Raw genomic sequence first — 20,781 nt, 5'->3', positions numbered from 1 at the left:
TCTCACTGTGTAACTCCAACTGGTCTTAAATCCGTCTGCCTGCCTCAGCCTTGTAAGTGCTAGCATTGTAGGCATATGCCCAGCCCAAGCAATGCTTCTGAGAACTTTGTCATAAAGAAGGGTGCTACTGTTGTCCCACAGGAGACACAGGAGAATGCCACTCAACAGAGGTCAGATTACAGTCCTCTGTTCGCCAGCAGACTAATGGCACAGTAAGGTGTTTATAGATCCCAAAACAAAATTAGGTGTGTAGGGTGGGGGTTCCAAATTTTCAGTTTAATTTATTGAAACTATTTGTTTTGTGTTGTAAAAGGCTGGACCTCAGAAGCTGCAGGTGCAGCTGAATGAGAATGTTCTACTCAGTAGGGTTTATGAGTGCAGCCTGGGGAGTAGAGGGTGAAGCCCAGGATGGAGTCAGCTAAAACCAGGACAAATTAGATTACTTGACAGTTGACTTAGAGAAGAGCCAAAGCACTGATTCATTGTACAGGGTTGTACTGGGCCCTTGGCTACATAAATTTAACAGGTTGGTTGTTGTTTTACAATGTTTAATAATCGGTTGATTAAACACGGCCCAATCATTAGACCTAGGAGAAGGACATGAGCACCCGTGGGCCCTCTGAGTAAGCCAGTAAACCAGGGATTGTTGGCCTCTTTCTCAGCAGTTACTAGAGGTTGGCCTTGTACAGAATTGTAGGGCTCTATTTATTTTTGGAAAATATTTACTTTATCTTCAAGAGCCAACTGTTATTTGGATGCATAGATGAACATAACTCATTAAAGAAATCAGATAACTTATTTTCAATCCTATTATTCCTAGATACAGCAGAACTAGTAAAATCTTTTGGTCAGAGTACAGTCCTGGGGAAATGCTGTGGCTAGCCCCATAAGAAGCATTATGACTGATGTTACCATGAGTCCAGAGGGAGGACTGGCCATCATGATCCCTGTCTCCAAATGTCCACAATTGAATTCTTCAGGCTTAGGCCTGTCGCCTTCCAGGTTTGCAACAGGAACAAGGCTGAAGAGCTGCTCACCCATCTCTGGAAAGTGACCCAGAGAGGCTGATGTGAGTGAGCCTTTATAGGCCAGGTCTCTTCCTCCTCGGACAGTGTTACTCTCTTTACTTGGATGGGGTGGATCCACAGGATGACACCTGCAGCTCAGTGTTTAAATGTGTGTCCACAGTGCTGACTGACCCTGTGGCAGAGCCTCTGTCTTAGATTCTTTACAACTGTCTTGGGGACTCCTTACACCATCAACTATTGACTTACTGGCCCTGGAATCAGTTTGCTAAGAGAAGAGGAGAATTGAGAGCCAGGGTAAAGGTCATGGCCAGTTGAAGTAGCATAGAGATTCCATACCAGTCAGGTGGCAGGCTGTTGTGCAAGGTTCCCTGTTCATAACATCCCCGTATATCAGTTCAGGATACTGAGTGCAGAGTAAATGCTGTGCCTGCCTCTTTGTTGTTGAGACATTAAGGATGTGGGTACAGGCCACTGAGATCCTCCACTGGGTGAGAGAATCCATCACTGCCATGTGAGACATGGGGAGTAATTCATCCTCTCTACAGATCAGGAGGTGATCCGGGTCTGGGCTACACAGGCAGAGATAGGAACAGCAGACTCATTCTCTGCAATTTATTTTGATGGAGTCACTGTCCTGTCCAAGGGAAACAGTACTACTTGAGCCTGGGGATGGCCAGCCCTAAAAGTATATTGTAAATTTAACCCAGTTTACTCAGCTGTTGAATTGTCCATAAACATTGTTTAATAGACCTGATTTTGAATATTACATTAAACAAACTTAAGGTTTGCTTTTAAGGTTGTTTTGCGTTCCCTGCTTTAGCCCTAACTTTAACAATATATGTAAAACATGCCTTAATTACCTTCGTTTCTCAACAGTTTACAATAAATTAATAAGTCTCACAAGATTAGGGTTTATAAGCAAGAATAATCTATCTCTATTACAATTTTGAACCTTGGAACTAGAGAGATGGCTCAGTGGTTAAGAGCACTGGCTGCTCTTCCAGAGGTCCTGAGTTCAATTCCCAGCACCCACAAGGTGACTCACAACCATCTGTGATGAGATCCGATGCCCTCTACTGGTGTGTCTGAGTATTTATGAGTATACTGTTAACAGCTTGGTTGTTGTTTTACAATGTTTAATAATCGGTTGATTAAACAAGGCCCAATCATTAGACCTAGTAGAAGGACATGAACACCTATGGGACCTCTGAGTAAGCCAGTAAACCAGGAATTGTTGGCCTCTTTCTTACCCAGCAACAGTATACTCATTAAATAAATAAATAAATCTTCTTTAAAAAATTTAAACCTTAAAAATTGCAATTATTGAATTGAAACTTTTTAATACCAAAGTAAAATTTATGTGTCAGTGATTTATTTATTTTTATTTTATGTGCATTGGTGTTTTGCCTTCCTGTATGTCTGTGTGTGGGTATTGGAGCCCCTGTGTAAGGTTAACTCCCTGGAGCTAGATATATACAGACAGTTGTGAGCTGCCATGTGGATGCTGGGAATTGAACCTGGATCCTCTGGAAGATCTTAACCATTGAGCCATCTCTCCAGCCCCCAAACTAAACTTTAAAATATAAAAACAATCTGTTGAAAAATTAAGAACCTCACTTTCCTGAATCTTGTGTAGTGTACTTTTACAAAATCAAATTTTATAAAACCCATTTATAAGAAGACACTTAGAGCAAAACAGTGTGCAGTTGATTCTTACCATGGTCTTGTTATGACTCAACATCTCCAGGTGGCTCAAGCGTCACAAGCTTAGGAAGGACATACTGACTAGACATGCAACTCTAAGTCAGTTAGCATGAGTTATAACAATTACAGCCTCAGGAACAGTAGCAGATGGGAATGAGTAGATTATCTTAAAGTCTCGTCTTCCATAGCCCTGTGTAATATATATCCCGACTTTCTGTGACTTGGCAGCAAGCTTTTATGGTTTTGCTTTTATTTTTACTTATATGATTCATCCTACCTAAAATAATGTAATCTATATTTTTAATCAAAAGTATATAGCATGTAGAGTTATTTATTATAATTAGCATTAAATTGATGTTTAGAGCATCTTAACAGAATTCAGCTGACTATAATATTGGAGTTATTATTGAGAGATTCCAGACAGAGGGTCCCTTTTATCCTTCTCATGTGTGAGCGGTGCATTAGTTGTTTTTATTATAAACATTTTTATACCGTAAGATAAATAATAGTAGCCTCTTTTGGAAATAGTTTACCTCTTAACTGTTCTCCAGTGCACAGTGCCTTCTTTCTGGGTGGTTCTGTTCCTCTCCCTATCACAGTCATGGGCCGGCCTGACCCAGCACAGGCTTTGGAGGAAACTTTGAGACCCTCATGCTTGGATCTGAGGTGGTTTTTGTTTGGGTTTTGTTTTGTTTTGTTTTGTTTTTGTTTTGCTTTGTAAACAAAGGCAAGAATATTCTCGCTTGGTGGGACAGAAACAAAGGCAGATCACAGGCACAGGAAGCAGTGATCACAAGAACACAAAGAATGTCTTATCTCAGTTAGAAGAGGCAGTCTTGGAATTCAATAAGAAGAACCAGCATGGCTTCTGTCTCTAGTCTCCACCCAAGCAGTGCAGGTAAAGGACACTCCAACATACCTTTTGGCCACTCTGAGGTAGCACCTGAACTCAGCAGCTGGCAAGGCTCCCAAGATGACTGGGGTCTCAGTACAGGTAAAAGGGAAAATACTGATCCCCTCTGCCTGCACACACTGCAGCTCCTCTGCTGGCTTATGCAGCCAAACAAAAGTATAAAAACTGTCTTCTAAGACAGTCATGACCCCTTCCGGGGTACTATGTCAGAAATCCTGCATATGAGATGTTTGCATTACAATTCATAAAAGCAAAATTAAGTTATAAAGTAATCTTGTGGTTGGCTGGGGGATCATTACAACATGAGGAACTGTACCAGAGGGTCATCATTAGGAAGGTTGAGAACCACTGTCCTCTGAGCACCAGAAGGACTCAGTTTTGTGTTAGGAAACACAGCAGTCTTTCTAGGACTCTGGCCCCAATGTGAGAATCAGAGGTCCTCAGGAGGCATCTTGAATGTCACAGTCCACCAAGCAAGGAAGGCCCAGAGCTAGCCTGAGCCCCTTGTGGGACAGAAATCTCTCTGGAGCCTTCAAATATTGTTCCTATCAAGATAGATAATCCCACCCAATGAAGGTCAGATTGGGAGTCTTATTTGCTGGCGGTAGAGAGCAGGCTCATGCTAGGAAGGTATTGCAAGCCCAGTATGTTATCTGTTCTGAGCAGGTTGTGATAAAGTTTTAGGGTTCCCTTGGGGAGAGAAACAACAGGTCCTCTCCACTCAGGAATTGTATGCAGGATTGACTGTGAGGCTATCAGCTCCACAAGGGAGAGGAGAGAGTACGCCAGAGATGGAGGGTTTGACATTCTATTGTTCTTTAATAATGCACAGCAAACAATATATTATCACCAATGCTAAGGCTATTAACACAACAAGGTATTGCCACATTTCCTATGAATTGCCTCTGTCAATATCAGCACAATGAACACAAATAATAAGTTGCTAATTACCAAAGAAATAAGTATAGCAATAAGTACATCATTATTCATGAGTTATATGACCTGAGTCCTTATGACTGTAGTTTCCAGCAGCTTAGGTCCGGAAAGTGCTTGACCACGAAGATAGGGGCGTTCTGCGGCTTCCAGAACCTCAGGTCTGGAGAGTGTTTGACCTCAAAGTTGGAGGCTTCGGTCTCTTGGCTGTCTCTTTGATGATCGGGTGCAGAGTGCTCAGTCTCTCGGCTGCTGCTTTGATGATCCATGCTGCAGAGTGCTTGGTCTCTCGGCTGCAGAGGAGGCCTGGATGGAGGATCACGCTAGCCAGTGTGATGACGTGCTCCGGCCAAGGGCTCCTCTTTTATTCTTGAATTAGGGTTACTTCTGACGTACACGGCAGATAACCAAATGTGTCTGGTTATCTGTGGGGCTATGACTTCATTACAGCTAGTTAACACACTTATTCAAAACAACTTATTTTAATGCACAAATATTTTGATTCATAAGGTTTTCAAAACAACTTTTATCATAACAACTTCTGGTTATCACAGCACTTCAAAACAACTTTACTTCAAATTTGTTTTCTTTCCTATTACAAATATGGAGTCAGTCCTGTTAAGGGCCTGCTCCTTACAGAAGGACTTTCAACTCGAGGAAATGCTAGTAAAGAGTTTATAAAGCCAGAAACATTTACATTCCACCAGAAGCAGGCCAGGGTTTAAAAGTTTCAGAAATGTCAGTTCAGTTGATTAAAACAATTTGTTTTCTGCTGTAATGCTGTGGTCCTCCAGACAGTGCAGGCTTAGCTGACTGAGAATGTGCTGTCCAGCAGGGTGCACTTAGCAGGAGCTGGGGAACTGATGCGGGAAGCATGAGATGGAGTTCGCTAAAACTGGGACAAAATGGAGTGACTGGGCAGTTCAGTAAGTAAAGGAATTATGTCAAGAGGAAGGTTCCAGGGTTTGCAGGTCTAAGAATGAACTGCAGGGCCTAGCATGTATGTGCTAGGCAAGCAGACTCCCGCAGAGCCACACCTTCAGTCTGAGTTACTTTGTTTTTAGTGAATGAAGAAGGTGGTAGAGGCTGCCTGACCTCACTTCTTTGTACTTCCAGTGAGGCAGTAAGTCATGACAGGCAGGTTTAGTGGAGGAAATGGTTGAATCAGTTGGCCATGAAGCAGAGGAACAGGGCAGCCTTGGGAGACAAAGTACATTTTAGTAGCATATCCACCACATTGACCATGGTTGTAGTTGCCTCAAAACTCATGGATTCCTGAGGGTGAAGCAAAGCTGCCTGGCAGCAGAGAGGTGCCAAGAAGCCTTCATTCTAAAAACAAAACCTTCCCAAGAAGTTATACCTTGAAACCTGCAGTGGGTTAGAGTTGGGCGATTCCTGAGCTGCTGGCACAGCATTTTTATGTTGGCCTTATGCAATGTTTTTGCCTGGAGTTTATTAAAAGATTTTTGACACAGTCTTAAATATAGATTAATAGAGAAATTAGCTTAGAAATAATGTTGTATACTCTACCCAGGTGTGATAGTGGGGTTCCAAAGAGAGTGTCAGGCTTAAGTGACTTTACCATAACTTGAATGTATTAGAAGCTGAAGTTTCATCGGGAGGTTGCTAACAATCTAAATGGTAGTACGTTGGTTTCTGGTGTGTGCCTTATATAGGATAACAGCTAAGGTAAAACCCTTGATCCAGGGACTTAAACTAGGTTTGGTTTGGTTTGGTTTGGTTTTTATCTGGTTGGTTGGTTGGTTGGTTGGTTGGTTGGTTGGTTGGTTGGTTGGAGACAGGAACTCACTATGTGGCTCTGCGGTCCTAGAACTCACTGAAATCCACCTGCCTCTGCCTCCCAAGTGCTGGGATTAAAGGCACACAATACCACCCCTTCAAAAATCCATTTTCATAATGTCTCTGCTGCTGGAGGACACAAGCCCTGCCTATCCAGAGGAAAATCTCAACCCATCTGATCTGAGAGATAAGAAGCTTCAGTTTGGAGAATAGAGGCCCATTCTGAGCATCTACCCACATCGACATGATTGCTGTTGCTGCTCTGAACTGTAACCCAGGTTAATATAGCAAGGCTTCTCAGCCATGAGATTCCTGAACACTAAAGCTTAAGACAATGGAGCCATATATGGTGGAACATGCCCTTAATCCCAGCAGTCAAGAGGCAAGGGCAGGAAGATCTCTTAAATTTGAGCTAGCCTGGTCCATACAGTGATGTATAAGCCAGGCAGGCTAAACAGTGAGACCTGTTTTGTTTTATGTCGGTTTTTTGATTTAATGGTTGTGTGTGTGTGTGTGTGTGTGTAGAACAGACAGACTGAATGAATAAGTGTAGGAAAACACCAAAGAACAGTTTTAAGAAGAATCTAATGAGGAAATAAATGAAAAGGAAAACACTATGAAGTTGAATTTCATTGACTGTACACTATAGAAGCAGTGCCTAAAAGGAAAACATTGATGCAAAACAAAATACAAAGTAAGATTACAACTACTGTTATATGTATGTATGCAAGAAATTATTGTTCCAAAGACATCTGGTCGGTGGCTCACTGCCTATAATCCAGCTACTCCTTTAAAAAGAAGAAATAAATAAATAAATTAGTCTTTTAGTAGTTTGCAGGCTTTGTCCTGATGATATTCTTGAAGCTGTGGAGAATCAAAGGATTTTATTCTAGGAAATCACTTCATAAGTTCTTTCAGTCTGGGTAGACTTTCAGGCTGTCCATCCAGCAGTGTTCGGAGATTGTCCAAAGCTGTCAGCCTTTGTTGGAAGAATTGAAAAGGAGAGAATGGCCATCATGCAAACAGGAGATAGAAAGTTGGGATGTTGTTGTCATTTCCTTCTGACAGCAAAGAGGAAAGAAGGGATAAAAGTGTAAGGGGGCAGAAAATGTAAAAGAATCCTACCAGAGAGCATGGTTTTAGCACACATGTTTGCAAGGCTAATCAACATTGGTAGTTGTCTCTATCTGCATTCATCTGTGTATATACAGAAGAATTGGGGAACCAGACTTGACATCTTAGGGTTTTGCTGAGTGACATGAATCGAGAAGCTAAGGAGATGTGCGGCAGTTTGCAGTTCTTAGTGATGATGGTATAGGATGTGACTGTTAGTAGAAATGGGCTGGAGAGATGGCTCAGCAGTTAAGAGCACTGGCTGCTCTCCCAGAGACCTAAGTTCAAATCCCAGCAACTATGTGGTGACTCAACCATCTGATGGCCTCTGCTGGAGCATATGAAGACAGAGCACTCATAGAAAGTAAAAAAAATAAATCTTTTTTTTTTTTTTTAAGTAACAGGTTACGATTTGTACGCCCAAGCTATGTAATCCATCCTAATTCAGATTAGTGTTAACTTTCTCATTCCAAAGGCATTTTATCTGCATACAGTGTCCAGTGAATGATGGGAAGCAGTTCACAGCTCCTGCCCCAGTTAGAATATGTGACATACTGTTGGGCCCGTAAGAAACCTCTATACCTGTTAGCCCTCCAGATGTCTCCATAACTGTTCTTCTGGAAGTCAAGTGAAGCCTTCCAGCGTGCTCATTGGTGTGCGTGCTTCCTTCCCAACAGCAGTCCCTCCTCTGGCTACCAACACCGTGTCTCCGTCTCTTGCTTTGCTGGCAAGCAACCTGTCCATGCCTCCAAGTGACCTCCCACCTGGTGCCTCCCCAAGGAAAAAACCTCGAAAGCAGCAACATGTGATCTCAACAGAAGAGGGGGATATGATGGAGACAAACAGCACAGACGATGAGAAGTCCACTGCCAAAAGTCTCTTGGTAAAGGCTGAGAAACGCAAGTCTCCTCCCAAAGAGTATATTGGTAAGAGCACTAGGACCATGTCGGCCAGTTGTCGCCTAGCTTCCCCTAAGTCAGAAGCCTGTCTCAGTTTGTCTCACCTGCATCTCTCTTACTGCACTTGAACTTTGAGGATTATCTAAGATCTATACTAGGCCATTTTATGTCTTCTCGTTTTTTCTCTTTTGAACAGATGAGGAAGGTGTGAGGTACGTCCCAGTGCGGCCAAGGCCTCCCATTACTTTGCTTCGTCACTATCGGAACCCCTGGAAAGCTGCTTATCATCACTTTCAGAGGTACAGTGACGTCCGTGTCAAAGGTTAGTTTCCTCAGAAACATCTAGTACTGATTGTGTAATGGTATAACATGTAAGCTATGTCGTAATCACAGGAAAAAAGTAGCAGAATCACAGTTCTCTGATTTCCAACAAAAATATGTAAAACCCAGTATAACAATAGAATATTATTCTTTGCCCCTAGAAAGCTGTGTGTTTATTGAAATCCCGGTGAATTGGATAAGGAGCAGCCTTGGTTTTAATTAATTCTGTGTTAACAGTTCCCCAAGTACTGATACATTAACTTCTTTGGTTCCCCCCAAGAGAGGAACCTGTAATTGTATTGCAGTTTAACATAGTCAGAGGTGCAATGTGCTTTCTACAATGCTAAAACAATTATACACTCATTTTTTCCTAAAGATCTTTTATCAACACATATATAGAACACTTAGAATGACCTAGGGGAAAGGCTAGAGAGATGATGCAGTGGTTAAGAGCCCTGGTTGCAGCCAGATGTGGTGGCACACAAATTTAATGGTGGCACAAGGGAGGCAGAGGCAGGTAGATCTCTGTGAGTTTGAGGCCAGCCTGGTCTACAAAGTGAGTTCCAAGACAACCAGGGTTGTTACACAGAGAATGCTACAGTGCTTAAATTATTGTGTGTCTCAAAAAAACAAAAAAGAAAAAAGAAAAGAAAAAGCACTGATTGCTTTTATATTGGACCTAATTCAGTTCTCGGCACCTATATGTGGCTCAGGAGATAACAAGATAACTGCAGTTCCGGGGATCCAGTGGCCTCTGTGGACACCAGGAATGCATGTGGTACATAAGCATAAAGTTGATAGATAGATAGATAGATAGATAGATAGATAGATAGATAGATAGACAGACTGACTGCTCCAGCATAAATGCTTGTTATATTGCTTTTGTTGAATTTTAGTAATTTTTTTTTTAATATACATTGGTATTTTGCCTGTGCGTGTGTCTGTGCAAGGGTGTCAGATCCCTTGAAGCTGGAGTTACAGGCACTTGTGAGCTGACACACGTAACTGGACCTGGATCCTCAGGAAGATGAGCCAGTGCTCCCGTCTGCGAGCCCTCTCTAGCCCTAGTATGACATTTTAATAAACCCACATTTAATGAAAATGGTTGATAACTTTGAAAATATTTCTACTTAGTGGTCTTTTAAGTATCACTCATCTCCAATATAATAAATACATGGAGAGCTGTACATTTCCAGAAACTGATCACACTGTTCTGTTTCCATAAATTCAACTTGGAAACTTATATGGTAGTTTTCTTGGTCTCACAATGAGTCTGATTTGAACAGTTTACTATCTTATGTCAAAGTAAGTTTGTAGTTTTTTGTTAGGCCACATTCAATACTAATGTAGCACACATGCCATGGTCTGGGTACACGTGCAAGGTTCCACAGCCTCCAAAAACAGTGCCACTAGCTGGAGACCAAGTATAGAAACACATGGGGCCTGAGAGCTGAGGACTGGCAGAGTGCTTGTGTAGCATGCACTGCACACTGGGTTCAGTCTCCAGCACTGATAAAACCCAGTGTGGTGGGTGCTCACCACCACTGCCTGTGCTTAAGAAGCTGGGACAGATGGATTTGTATGTTGGAGGCTAGCCTGGAACACATGGGTCCCTGTCTCAGAAAACAAACATGAGTCTGTAGGGACTATTTCACATTCAAACCATAAGAAAAATAGATAAATAGTTGATAAACTACTTAAGGACTAAGGACAAGAAAAAGTAAGTCTGCACATGCTCAGCACAGACTCAGAGTTTTTCTTTTTAGTTATTAATTTGCAAATATCAACATGCCCACATTCAGAGGGCCAGTTGTACTGTGGAATTCTCAGAGATCAGAGTATTGATCATCAGTGGAAAGAAAAACCTCCTCATACCACAAGAATTGTGTAGCTGTAAGTGTTCAGAGTCGAGCCTGGGAACATTTTAACCCATGCTAAGTAAAGACTAGCAGACCGTGACAGATGGCATATGTCCCTAACGTCTCTCTTTGGGCATAAACTACAGTCAACCACACTAACTCACTCCAAGTCTAGTCAAATTGCTAAGTCAAGTCTATGATTATAAATACAAGCCAGGAAAACCAATGAAACACAAAAACTGAAAAGAGTAAAGAGAGAACACAGGGATGAAATGGTACAAGTTGTGTAGCCATTCAGAGCACAGCCCTTCAAAGTATATGATCTAGAAAGGGAGGAAGTAGCTTTACATTGAAGACACCTGCTGAGAAATGCCTCAGTGCCAGCTGTGGTGATGCAGACTAATGGTTAGGTGCAGAGCATGTGTGAGGCCTGCCTGGATAATAACTAAGCCTTTTTTATTGTTTGAAGCACCACCTGGCTTGTATCCCAGACGAGCCTTGAACTTGTGACCTTCTGCTTCATGCTTCAGCCTTTCAGGTATTGGGATTTCAGGTATGCACCAGTGCCTGTGAAAGGACAAGACATGATGGCTCATGCCTGGAATCCCAATGCACAAGAAGCTGAGAAGGATCATCAGCTGGAAGCCAGCCTGGGCTTCTTGTAAGTTCTGGAACAGCCTGGGTTGAGGCCGTAGCTCAGCTAGTAGACTACTTGCCTAGCCTGCAACAATGCCTCCGCTCAGTCCCTAGCACACAGGAAGGTAGAGTAGCACACCTCTGTAGTCCAGAACTCCGGAAGTAGAGGCAGGAGGGTCAAGAGTTTAGGGGTCAGCCTTAACTGCAGCATTTTTTTTAAAGATTTATTTATTTCATTTATATAAGCATATAGCTGTCTTCAGACACACCAGAAGAGGGCATTGGATCCCATTACAGATGATTATAAGCCAGCATTTGGTTGCTGGGAATTGAACTCAGAACCACACTCTGCTAACAGAGCTAAGAGGACAGCTAGTTATGTTAGCAGAGTGTGTCTTCTAAGCTTTCTGTGGAACAAATGAAAATACAGAAAAGAAGCTGCTATAGCCCCCCCCCAACCCCCAAGCCCAGCACTCAGGAGGGACAAGCATGTGGCTCTGTGGGTAGGAGGCCAGCCCAGTCTACAACAGCAGGCCACACAGGTGAAACCCTGCCTCAGAAAGAAAACACAGAGTTTTATTCATGGTCTTTTTTTTTTTTATTAAAGATTTTATTTATTTAATGCATATGAGTACACTGTAGCTGTCTTTAGACACACAATTAGAGGGCATTGGATTCCATTACAGATGGTTGTGAGCCACCATGTCGTTTTTGGGAATTGAACTCAGGACCTCTGAAAGAGCAGGCAGTGCTTTTAACCACTGAGCCATCTCTCCAGCCCTTATTCATGTTCTTAACGGCTCCTATGCTACCTGATTTAATACAGAAGATGTTTGAGGAAAGAAATTCTGAAAAGATATTGACACTTAAGCTACTTGAACCCAAATGATTTTGCTTTTATAACAAATGAAATCAGCTGGGCAGTGGTGGCGCACGCCTTTAATCCCAGCACTTGGGAGGCAGAGACAGGTGGATTTCTGAGTTCGAGGCCAGCCTGGTCTACAGACTGAGTTCCAGGATGGCCAGGACTACACAGAAAAACCCTGTCTCAAAAAAAAAGAAAAGAAAAGAAAAGAAATCTACTTACTTTGCTCTGTATGTGATTCCAGAGGAGAAGAAAGCTATGCTACAGGAAATAGCTAACCAGAAAGGAGTGTCCTGCCGTGCTCAAGGCTGGAAAGTCCACCTCTGTGCTGCCCAGTTGCTACAGCTGGTAAGTCGTGTCGTGCCAAAAAGGTAACCCAATAGGTAGCCTGTTGGCAGTACCCTAGGCTCTGAGTTTGCTCCTCAGTGCTTCCTGAAGTGGGGTAATAAAGGCACACAGGCCTGTAGTCCCACAGTTAAAACAAGTTTTATCTATTGCATGGTGATTATAATTCCTTATTTGTTCACTTGTTTATTTAATAGAGTTGAGTCTGAGGACAACTCTTGGGAGTAGGCTCTCGCCTACCCTGTGTGTCCTAGGGGATCAAACTCAGGCCAGGCTACTTGGGAGCAAGGGTCTTTACTCACTGAGCCATCTGCCCAGGCCTGCATTTGAATTCTGATTCCCAGACCCAACATATATAAAAGTGCTGGGGAGTAAGACTTGAAGTTAAACTTAAATGTTAGGTTTGTCAGGACATAGGAAATGAGGAGAGCCTTAAGTGACTTTCCCATGAGCCTCTTCTCCCTGCCACTCTGCTTTCTCAAAGAAGGTTCGATAGCCAACCAGCCCCTTCACCATGAGCCACCACACATTTTGCTTCTTACCAAGTAACAGACTTCAGTGAGCTACCAGCTCCTAGTAGGACACACAGAGCCGAGCCATCTAGCTTTAGAAAACAAGCAGGAGTTCTTTCTACAAAGCCTGCCTCCCACAGCCCCTGCTCACTCATTCTGTCCCTGAGAGCATCTCATGTTGCCCCCTAGGTGCACTGTGCCCTATTCTCCTGGCTGCTGAATATTAACTGTACCCTCTGTCATCTGTCCAGTGGTAGAGTTTACATGAATCCCGTCCCCCATTGCCACAACCCTGGGACAGGAATCTAATCATGTAAGTGAAGGGAAAGCAGCCACAGTAGCCTCACAACATGGGTAATAGTGACCTCAAGAGCGTTTCCTACTGAGTCTCAAAACACATGTGCTGGCACACACCAGAATCATAGTATTTATCTGTGAAGCTGAGGTAGAAAGTTTTTTTGTGTTAGAGGCCAGCCTGAGCTACCTAGGAAGGTACTACCTAAGGAAAAGGGTGACAAGCGCCATGTAGCCACTTGTTAGGTGCTTACCTAGAGTGTGGGGAGCCTTGAGTTTGGTCCTCAGCACTATACAAACTGGATGGAAAAGCACAGTCTGTAATTCAGTGGGATCAGTTCAGAGGCATGCTTGGCTACATGGTAGGTTTGAGGTCAGCCTGAGATACATGCAACTCTTTTGGAAAATACGCCATTATTTTTTGGCTAGGGTTAAATTAATACAGAATTATATTTCTGTAAAAATGATAGCTATTTTTCAAGTGAATTATGGATTCAGTATAGTATATCAAAATTATCTTTGAAGATGGACTATGATCTATGGCAAATTATAGCATAATATAGAGTATTTATTGGTTCATTCCTTTATTGTTTGTTAATATTTGTGCCTTAGTCCCTGCAAGCAAGGTCTTTATCACCAAAGCTCTCCTACAGTGGCTCTCAGAGTGTCCAGGTGGCGTGTTTGCTTCAGATTGGCACAGAAAAGTGTTCAAAGTCACAGTATTTCCCTCTTGTGTATTGCAGACAAATCTAGAACACGACGTTTATGAAAGACTTACCAACCTACAGGAAGGGATTATCCCAAAGAAAAAGGCAGCCACTGATGACGATCTACACCGGATAAATGAGCTGATACAGGTTTGATGTCCTTGTCCTTCAGAGTGCTCGGTCGGGAACATCTTTTCTGTGTGTTCTCACCAGCAGCCTCCCTAGCCGCAGGCAGTGTGTGTTTGCTTGTTGATTATTTTGTTTATTAATAATTTTATTATTAATTTTTGAGATTGTGTTTTAGTTACATTTCTGTCTTCCTTTTCTTCTAACTTTACCATACCATTCCCCACTACAAGTGTCTTTGTACAGACTCGTTTGCTTCAGTGTGCATTAGTAGAGGTACTTAGCCATTTTTTATTTACTTTATTTTTTTAGGGGTGTGTGTGTGTGTGTGTGTGTGTGTGTGTGTGTAGATATAGGTGTCTGCAAAGACCAGAAAAGGGTGTTGGATCCCTTGAACTAGAGTTACAAACAGTTGTGAGCCGCCTAACACATGACTGAGAACCAAATTTAGATCCTTCTAAAGAACAGCAGGCACTCAGCTGCTGAGCAACCTCCCCAGCCACCTGGAGATTTCTTTTTGTCTTCGGTATCTTTTTTGTCTCACTCCCTTCTTCCCAATTACTATCCTTTCTACACTAATATCTTCTTTTCCCAGTAACCCCTTGAGTTTCATCAGAATTGTTCATAAGGAGCATAGGTGGATGTTTGCAAAAATCTGTGCATCTTACCAGTGAACCTAAGACCTTCCCAGCCACAGGCTTCTAATCAGGTTGACAGTGTCAGACATGGCTTCCCTCTGTGGAGCCAGCACAGATCCAGTCAGAAGCAGTTTCTTCTAACAGACTTACCACTGTGTTATTACTGAACTCAGTTTGTCTAGGCACTTGGTATTGTTGCACAGAGTCTGCAAAAGAATTAAGACTTAAGTAATTGAACGTTGATGACAATTCTCCCAGCACTGTAAGGCCTAGCCAGCGAGAACCAAGTGTACTTCCTGCTTGATTTCCCTTTGTCCGTCTACCAAGTCATTCAGCATCTTTAGCAATAGTCTTACAAATTAGTTCTTGTTGGACCATCAGGCCTCCCTAGAGTTCCCCAGGAACTGAAAGCAATAGTCTAGTCAGCCTTGTTCATGCCTCTGCCCTGAGCAAACTGTCCTCTAAAAGTCTTTCATCTCGGTGACATCAGGTAACAATGTGTCTTTTCTGTCTCAGGGGAACATGCAGAGGTGTAAACTAGTGATGGACCAAATCAGTGAGGCCAGAGACTCTATGCTTAAGGTTTTGGATCACAAAGATCGGGTCCTGAAGCTCCTCAACAAGAACGGGACTGTCAAGAAAGTGTCAAAATTGAAGCGAAAGGAGAAGGTGTAGACTCAGAAGAATCAGGACTTGGAAACAAAATTTATGAAGAATGATGCTTCGGGTGGGAGGGGGAGAGGGCTTTGCTACTTTGACAATGGAGCATTGAAATGCAGGACACTTTCCTTCATTCACTTTTGGAAGCAGATCTGGTGGCACAGAAGGATCAGAACTGGACTGACATGCTGAGTCCTCCTTCCCCCAGGCACATGCCTATTACACCTCAGTTTTCAGGGACTCCAGATGCTCGGTGACACAGACGGCCCTCTGAGGTTTCAGCCTTTCAGTCCATAGACTGTATTTATCTGGTGGATTCCTGCACAGCCTGAGCTGAGCCTGGACTGAAAGTATCCACTTGGACAATCTGTTCTCTCTAGACTAAACATAAAACCTCTTCTTACCCAGTCAAGTCTCCTATTTGACCGTCCAATGCCCAAATGGACCTTCTACAGCAGTGCTGCAGCACCCAGAGAGCCGCCAGGGCTCACGGGAAACACGTGATACTGTTACATTGTCTGTCCTGCCTGTGTCGAAGCTGGATTCTTGTGTGGGTTGAGAGCAGACAACACTAAACTGCTCTGGAATCCTGTTCTAGAGATCATTCTCAGTCATCTGTACTTCCCTACTGGTGTGATGCTGTTAATCATATGTACCACGCATCTCCAAACGTTAATAAAGGACGAGAAGAGGTTTTTATAAATGAGAAGTTTGCCTCTTTCTAACAAGCACTTCTGAGATGTTCACTCTGCTGCAGTTTCAGTGTTCGGCTACTTGGCAGAGGTGTGGTTCCACACTGAGTCCCACTTACCTCTGTCATCTGATGATGTTTTTAGTGGGAAAGTCTGTTGGCCCTTGTTTGTCTTAAGTAAGCCTGATATAATGCCAGGCACACCATTAATCCCCACACTGGGGAGGCAAGGGCAAGCAGATCTCTGCTTGAGGCTAGCCTGGTCTACAGAGTAAATTCCAGGACAGCCAGGGGCACACAGAGAAACCCTGTCTCAAACAACAATGACAATGGTGATGACGGTGATAATGATGATGGGCCTAATATAACTTGGTCAGCACAAGGCCTGTTGAGGCTGTGGTGTTGTGAATGACACGCCCAGGTGAGTAGATTATCTTCACAGGATTGTGAGGAATCTCTGAAGGAATCTGTGGTATGATAACTAGTCTTGATTTCTCTATTTATGTATGTATTTATTTAGGGAAGGGGACATGCACAGTGGTATGTGTGTTCATGCACTTGCCTATGTATGTGCAGCTGTAAACCAGAAACCAGCGTCATATCAGACACCTTCCTGTTTTATTCTCCACGCTATTTTATTTTGGTTTTTTGACACAGTTTCTCTATGTACTTCTGGTGTCCTTGAACTTCCTCTGTAGACCAGAATGGCCTCAGCTCAGGAATCTGCCTGCCAGTGTGCACCATCGTGTTCAACCACATATTTGTGTTTGTATATGCATATATGTCTTCAATGTAATCTGTTGAGTTTATGTAATGTTACTGTTAGACATTTGTTTTCAGGAATGCCTGGCACTGGATGACCAGTTGGTGGGCTTTTCCCTGGGAAGGACCACCTCTAGTCTATTTGTATAGGGTTGAGGCCTCATGGGCTTTTCTCCATGCAGTTTGCCATATTCCTTGGTGTTATCCATGTTCAGCTCAAATGTTTCTTAAAACACAAATCAGAAATCACCTCAATGCCAGCTCTCATGGCTTGTACCTGTAATTCCAACATATGGGAAATAAAAGCCATGCTGTTAGGAGTTCTGGGTCGCCCTCCGAGACACAGTAAGCTTGAGACCAGCATAGGATACATGACGTACATGCAGGTAAAACACTCAAAGTGACTAAAAAAATAATAATAATAAAAATTACTCTGGTGGGTATGGCAGTACACGTCTGCTGTGCCAGCCCCCAGGAGTCAAGAAGTAGAAGGAATTTAAAGATATCCTGTACTATGTACCAAAACATTTCCCAAAACGATCAACAACAACAACAAAAAAATGTATATGTATGCAAAATATGGTGGTGTGTGCCTTTAATCCCAGCCCCGGGGAGGCACAGGCAGGTAGGCAGAGCTCTGAGTTCAAGGCCAGCATCGTCTGCAGAGCAAGTTCCAGGATAGTTATACAAAGAAACCCTGTCTCAAAAAAAGTATATATTTATAATAATGTAGTCTTTTTTATAAGGAAACTAGGTGTTTCCTAAACTAAATGTACATATTTACCATATAAGCTAGAAATTCTATCCTAGGTATAAGTAAATTTCCCTATGAAACCTTGTACTATATCATTCAGATATAAAGGAATGAAGTTTTGGGGCTAGATGGTCCAGTGGCTAGGAGTGTCTAATGTTCTTGGGAGAGCGCAAGATACCAGCCGCTGACAGCATCAAGTCTGAGGGACCCACAGAGGCTTCTTGGGAAGATGCAGTGAGGCAGCAGACGAGCACTCAGCATTTCCATGTTAGTTAAATAATGAACATCTTCAGAGCAACTGAAATAAAGGCAGGGTTTATTGGGAAGAGACTTTAAGAAGCAGTTTTGTGGAATTGGGGGAAAAGATGGTAGAAAAGTGAGACCGTGATGGAGGGGAGCAGAACCAGGAGCAATGTGGGGACAGGCATGGCGAAGAGCAGCTGTGGTGGACAAAGGAGTATGCAGCCCTGCTGCTGCCAGCAGGCCACTACCACATACAGCAGCCTGGAGTTCTCGCGGTCCCTAGACATGCTGCCCGACCCGTCTGTACAAGATCTCTGAGATGAAGAATGGTTTTTTCCAAAGTTCATGCTACCACCAGAGGCCATCTTAATGGTATGTGATGTCCATGGTCTGTGCTGCAGCCAGATGCCATCGTGATGTCCGAGGTCCATGCTGCCACTGAGGCTCTGGTTGCTCTCTGTGATTTGAGCTGCTGCCAGAAACCGTGTGTATAAACGAGGATGCGCCGCCGGCCCCACCACCACCACCCCCTCTTCAGTAGGTACAGGACAGACCCAAACACCAAATTCTTAGCACAAAGGAGAATTTATTACCCTAGAGTGGCTGGAGGCAGGCAGCAAGCAGGTGTGTTTTGTAGGAGTGGGTTTTTAAGGTGGGTTGAACCTTGGTGTTCTGTCTCAGGAATGAATCAGTGGCCAGATAAGGGAATGGACCTTGGGGACTAGCTTTAGGAATGGAATCTAACAGTTTTTAAAAGGAAAGAGAGAAAAGGGCCAAACCTGTTGGTGCCCTGTTTCCCATTCTCAGGCCTGTTAGAACCCTTCAATGTGCAAGTCCATGACCTGTGCTGCTCCCGCCTGCTATAGGCAAGAAAGCTTTTCCGGTGGTATCATAACTGAGAACGATCAACATTGAAGGCTTCTGTGACAAATGCCTCCCATGCCCCCTACACATCCAAAAAAAAGAAAGAGTCCTTAAAGACAAAACTATGAGAGTAGATCTTGAGAAAGAGGGCAGCGGGGAGCCGGGGTCGGGGCACTGTGATAAGGATGTAATACATGAGAGGAGAATATATTTTTTTAAAAAGCAAAATGGTGAAGTGTAGCTCTTCACCACTGGTGGCTTCTGGTGGACTTGGGGTGTGGGGATGAACTCAATTTTTTTAAGGGGCTGAAAACTGGTAGTTTGACTATGCTCCAATGAATATATGAACAACACAAATTGCACTTGGTATGGGAGGTAGACCTGGGAGAATGTGAACTGTGTATGATCAGGATGCATTGCACAAAATTCCCAAATTAATAAAAATATTATGTTGGGGTGTGTGTGTGTGTGTGTGTGTGTGTGTGTGTGTGTGTGTGTGTGGTGTTCTTGCAGAGTATCCAAGAGTACTCCAACCATGCTGGACTACAAAAGTGTCTCAGACCCAGCAAAGATGAACACCACCACATTATCTGTGCAAATACAAAACCACAGCAGTCTTCTGGGTAGAGAGCAGACACTGTTCCAGTAATGCAGATGTATCTTCAGTTTCTTTTTTACAGAAAAGCTTGAGGATATCCCCTGTATCAGAATGGCATGGCTGGTTTTGTATGTCAACCTGACACAAACTACAGTCATCAAAGAGGAAGGAGCCTCAGTTGAGGAAATGCCACCATGAGCTCCATCTATAAGACATGTTTTCAATTAGTGATTTGTAGGGAAAAGCCAAACCCAGGGTAGGTGGTGCCATCCCTGGACAAATGGTCCTTTAAGAAAGCAAGCTGGGGGGGCTGGAGAGATGGCTCAGTGGTTAAGAGCACTGTCTGCTCTTCCAGAGGTCCTGAGTTCAATTCCCAGCAACCACATGTTGGCTCACAACCATCTGTAATGGAGTCTGATGTGGGATCTGCTGCCCTCTTCTGGCACACAGGTGTACATGCAAATAGAGAACTCAGCTACATAAAATAAATAAATCTTTAAAAAAAAAAAAAAAAGAAAGAAAGAAAGCAAGCTGGGCAATCCATATGAAGCAAGCCAATAAGCAACATTCCTCTGTGGCCTCTGCGTCAGCTCCTGCCTCCAGGTTCCAGCCCTATTAAGTTCCTGACCTGACTTCTTCTAAGGATCAACTATGATCTGGAAATATACAACAAATAAACCCTTTCCTCCCCAACTTGCTTTTTGGTCCTGTTGCTGTTGTTGCAGCAGTAGAAACCCTAAGACCGTTCTCTACAAGAAACATGGAATACAAAGAAACAGTTAAATAGAGTAGGATTCCTAGATGCTTTATCAGTCCTTAATGTTATTTGTCCCTTGTCCCTCCTGCGTTACCTCCCTGCATCCTCCCAGTTGGAGCCCACTCTCCATTATTCCATCTCTGACTTAGAGCACCTGTATTCTGCTACTCCTGCCTCGAGCGCCCCACCTCTCCTATGGTCCTGCTTTCTGTGGTTACCCCATGGCGTATACTCACATCTGAGGATTTGTATCTAGGGACCACACGTGAGAGAACACTTCCTGAATTACCTCACTTAATACAATTTTTGGCTCACAAATACTTGTAATTCTAGCTCCAATGGAATCAGCCACCATAACTTGGTCTCTGCAGGCACCCAAAAACACACATGTTCACACAGTCTCTCTTTCTTTCTCTCTCTCTCTCTCTCTCTCTCTCTCTCTCTCTCTCTCACACACACACACACACACACACACACACACGAATAAATAACAAAAATAAAATTTTTGGGCTGGGTATGGTAGTATCCACCTTTAATCTTCTCACTGAGGATGCAAAGCAGACTGATCACCATGAGTTCAATACCAACCTGGTCTCAGTTCCAGGCCACCTACAGATACATAGTGAGACCCTGTCTCAAAAAGTAGTTACAATTTTTAAAATGTAATCAAAACAAGAGCCTGCAGGATGGGGGTGGAGGAAGTGAAGCCAGCCTTGGAGAGAAAACTCAGTCAAAGAGCTCCAGTTGACCATCTCAACT

At 43.3% G+C, this 20,781-nt stretch overlaps 1 protein-coding gene across 8 annotated transcripts in view; it reads left to right on the top strand.

Annotated features, from left to right (window-relative positions):
* The window catches only part of Sap130 (Sin3A associated protein 130), a 73,401-nt gene extending 57,345 nt beyond the window's left edge, over positions 1-16,056 (top strand). For 6 of the 8 annotated variants that reach the window (XM_034518185.2, XM_034518184.3, XM_076912875.1 and 3 more), the window contains exons 17-21: positions 8,169-8,417; positions 8,587-8,712; positions 12,316-12,419; positions 13,966-14,079; positions 15,210-16,056. In XM_034518185.2, the coding sequence (XP_034374076.1) occupies positions 8,169-8,417; positions 8,587-8,712; positions 12,316-12,419; positions 13,966-14,079; positions 15,210-15,368 (752 nt within the window). In that variant the 3' untranslated portion in view covers positions 15,369-16,056. The remainder of the gene's footprint in view (positions 1-8,168; positions 8,418-8,586; positions 8,713-12,315; positions 12,420-13,965; positions 14,080-15,209) is intronic. The other 2 variants (XM_076912874.1, XM_034518183.2) reach the window with 1 other exon arrangement.
* The last annotated feature ends 4,725 nt before the right edge of the window (positions 16,057-20,781 follow it).

This window comes from Arvicanthis niloticus, chromosome 14 (assembly GCF_011762505.2).
Source record: "Arvicanthis niloticus isolate mArvNil1 chromosome 14, mArvNil1.pat.X, whole genome shotgun sequence".
In the NCBI taxonomy this organism is placed as follows: Eukaryota; Metazoa; Chordata; class Mammalia; order Rodentia; family Muridae; genus Arvicanthis; species Arvicanthis niloticus.
The sequence above is the reverse complement of the archived record's forward strand: the minus strand, read 5'-3'. Positions and strand labels throughout refer to the sequence as shown.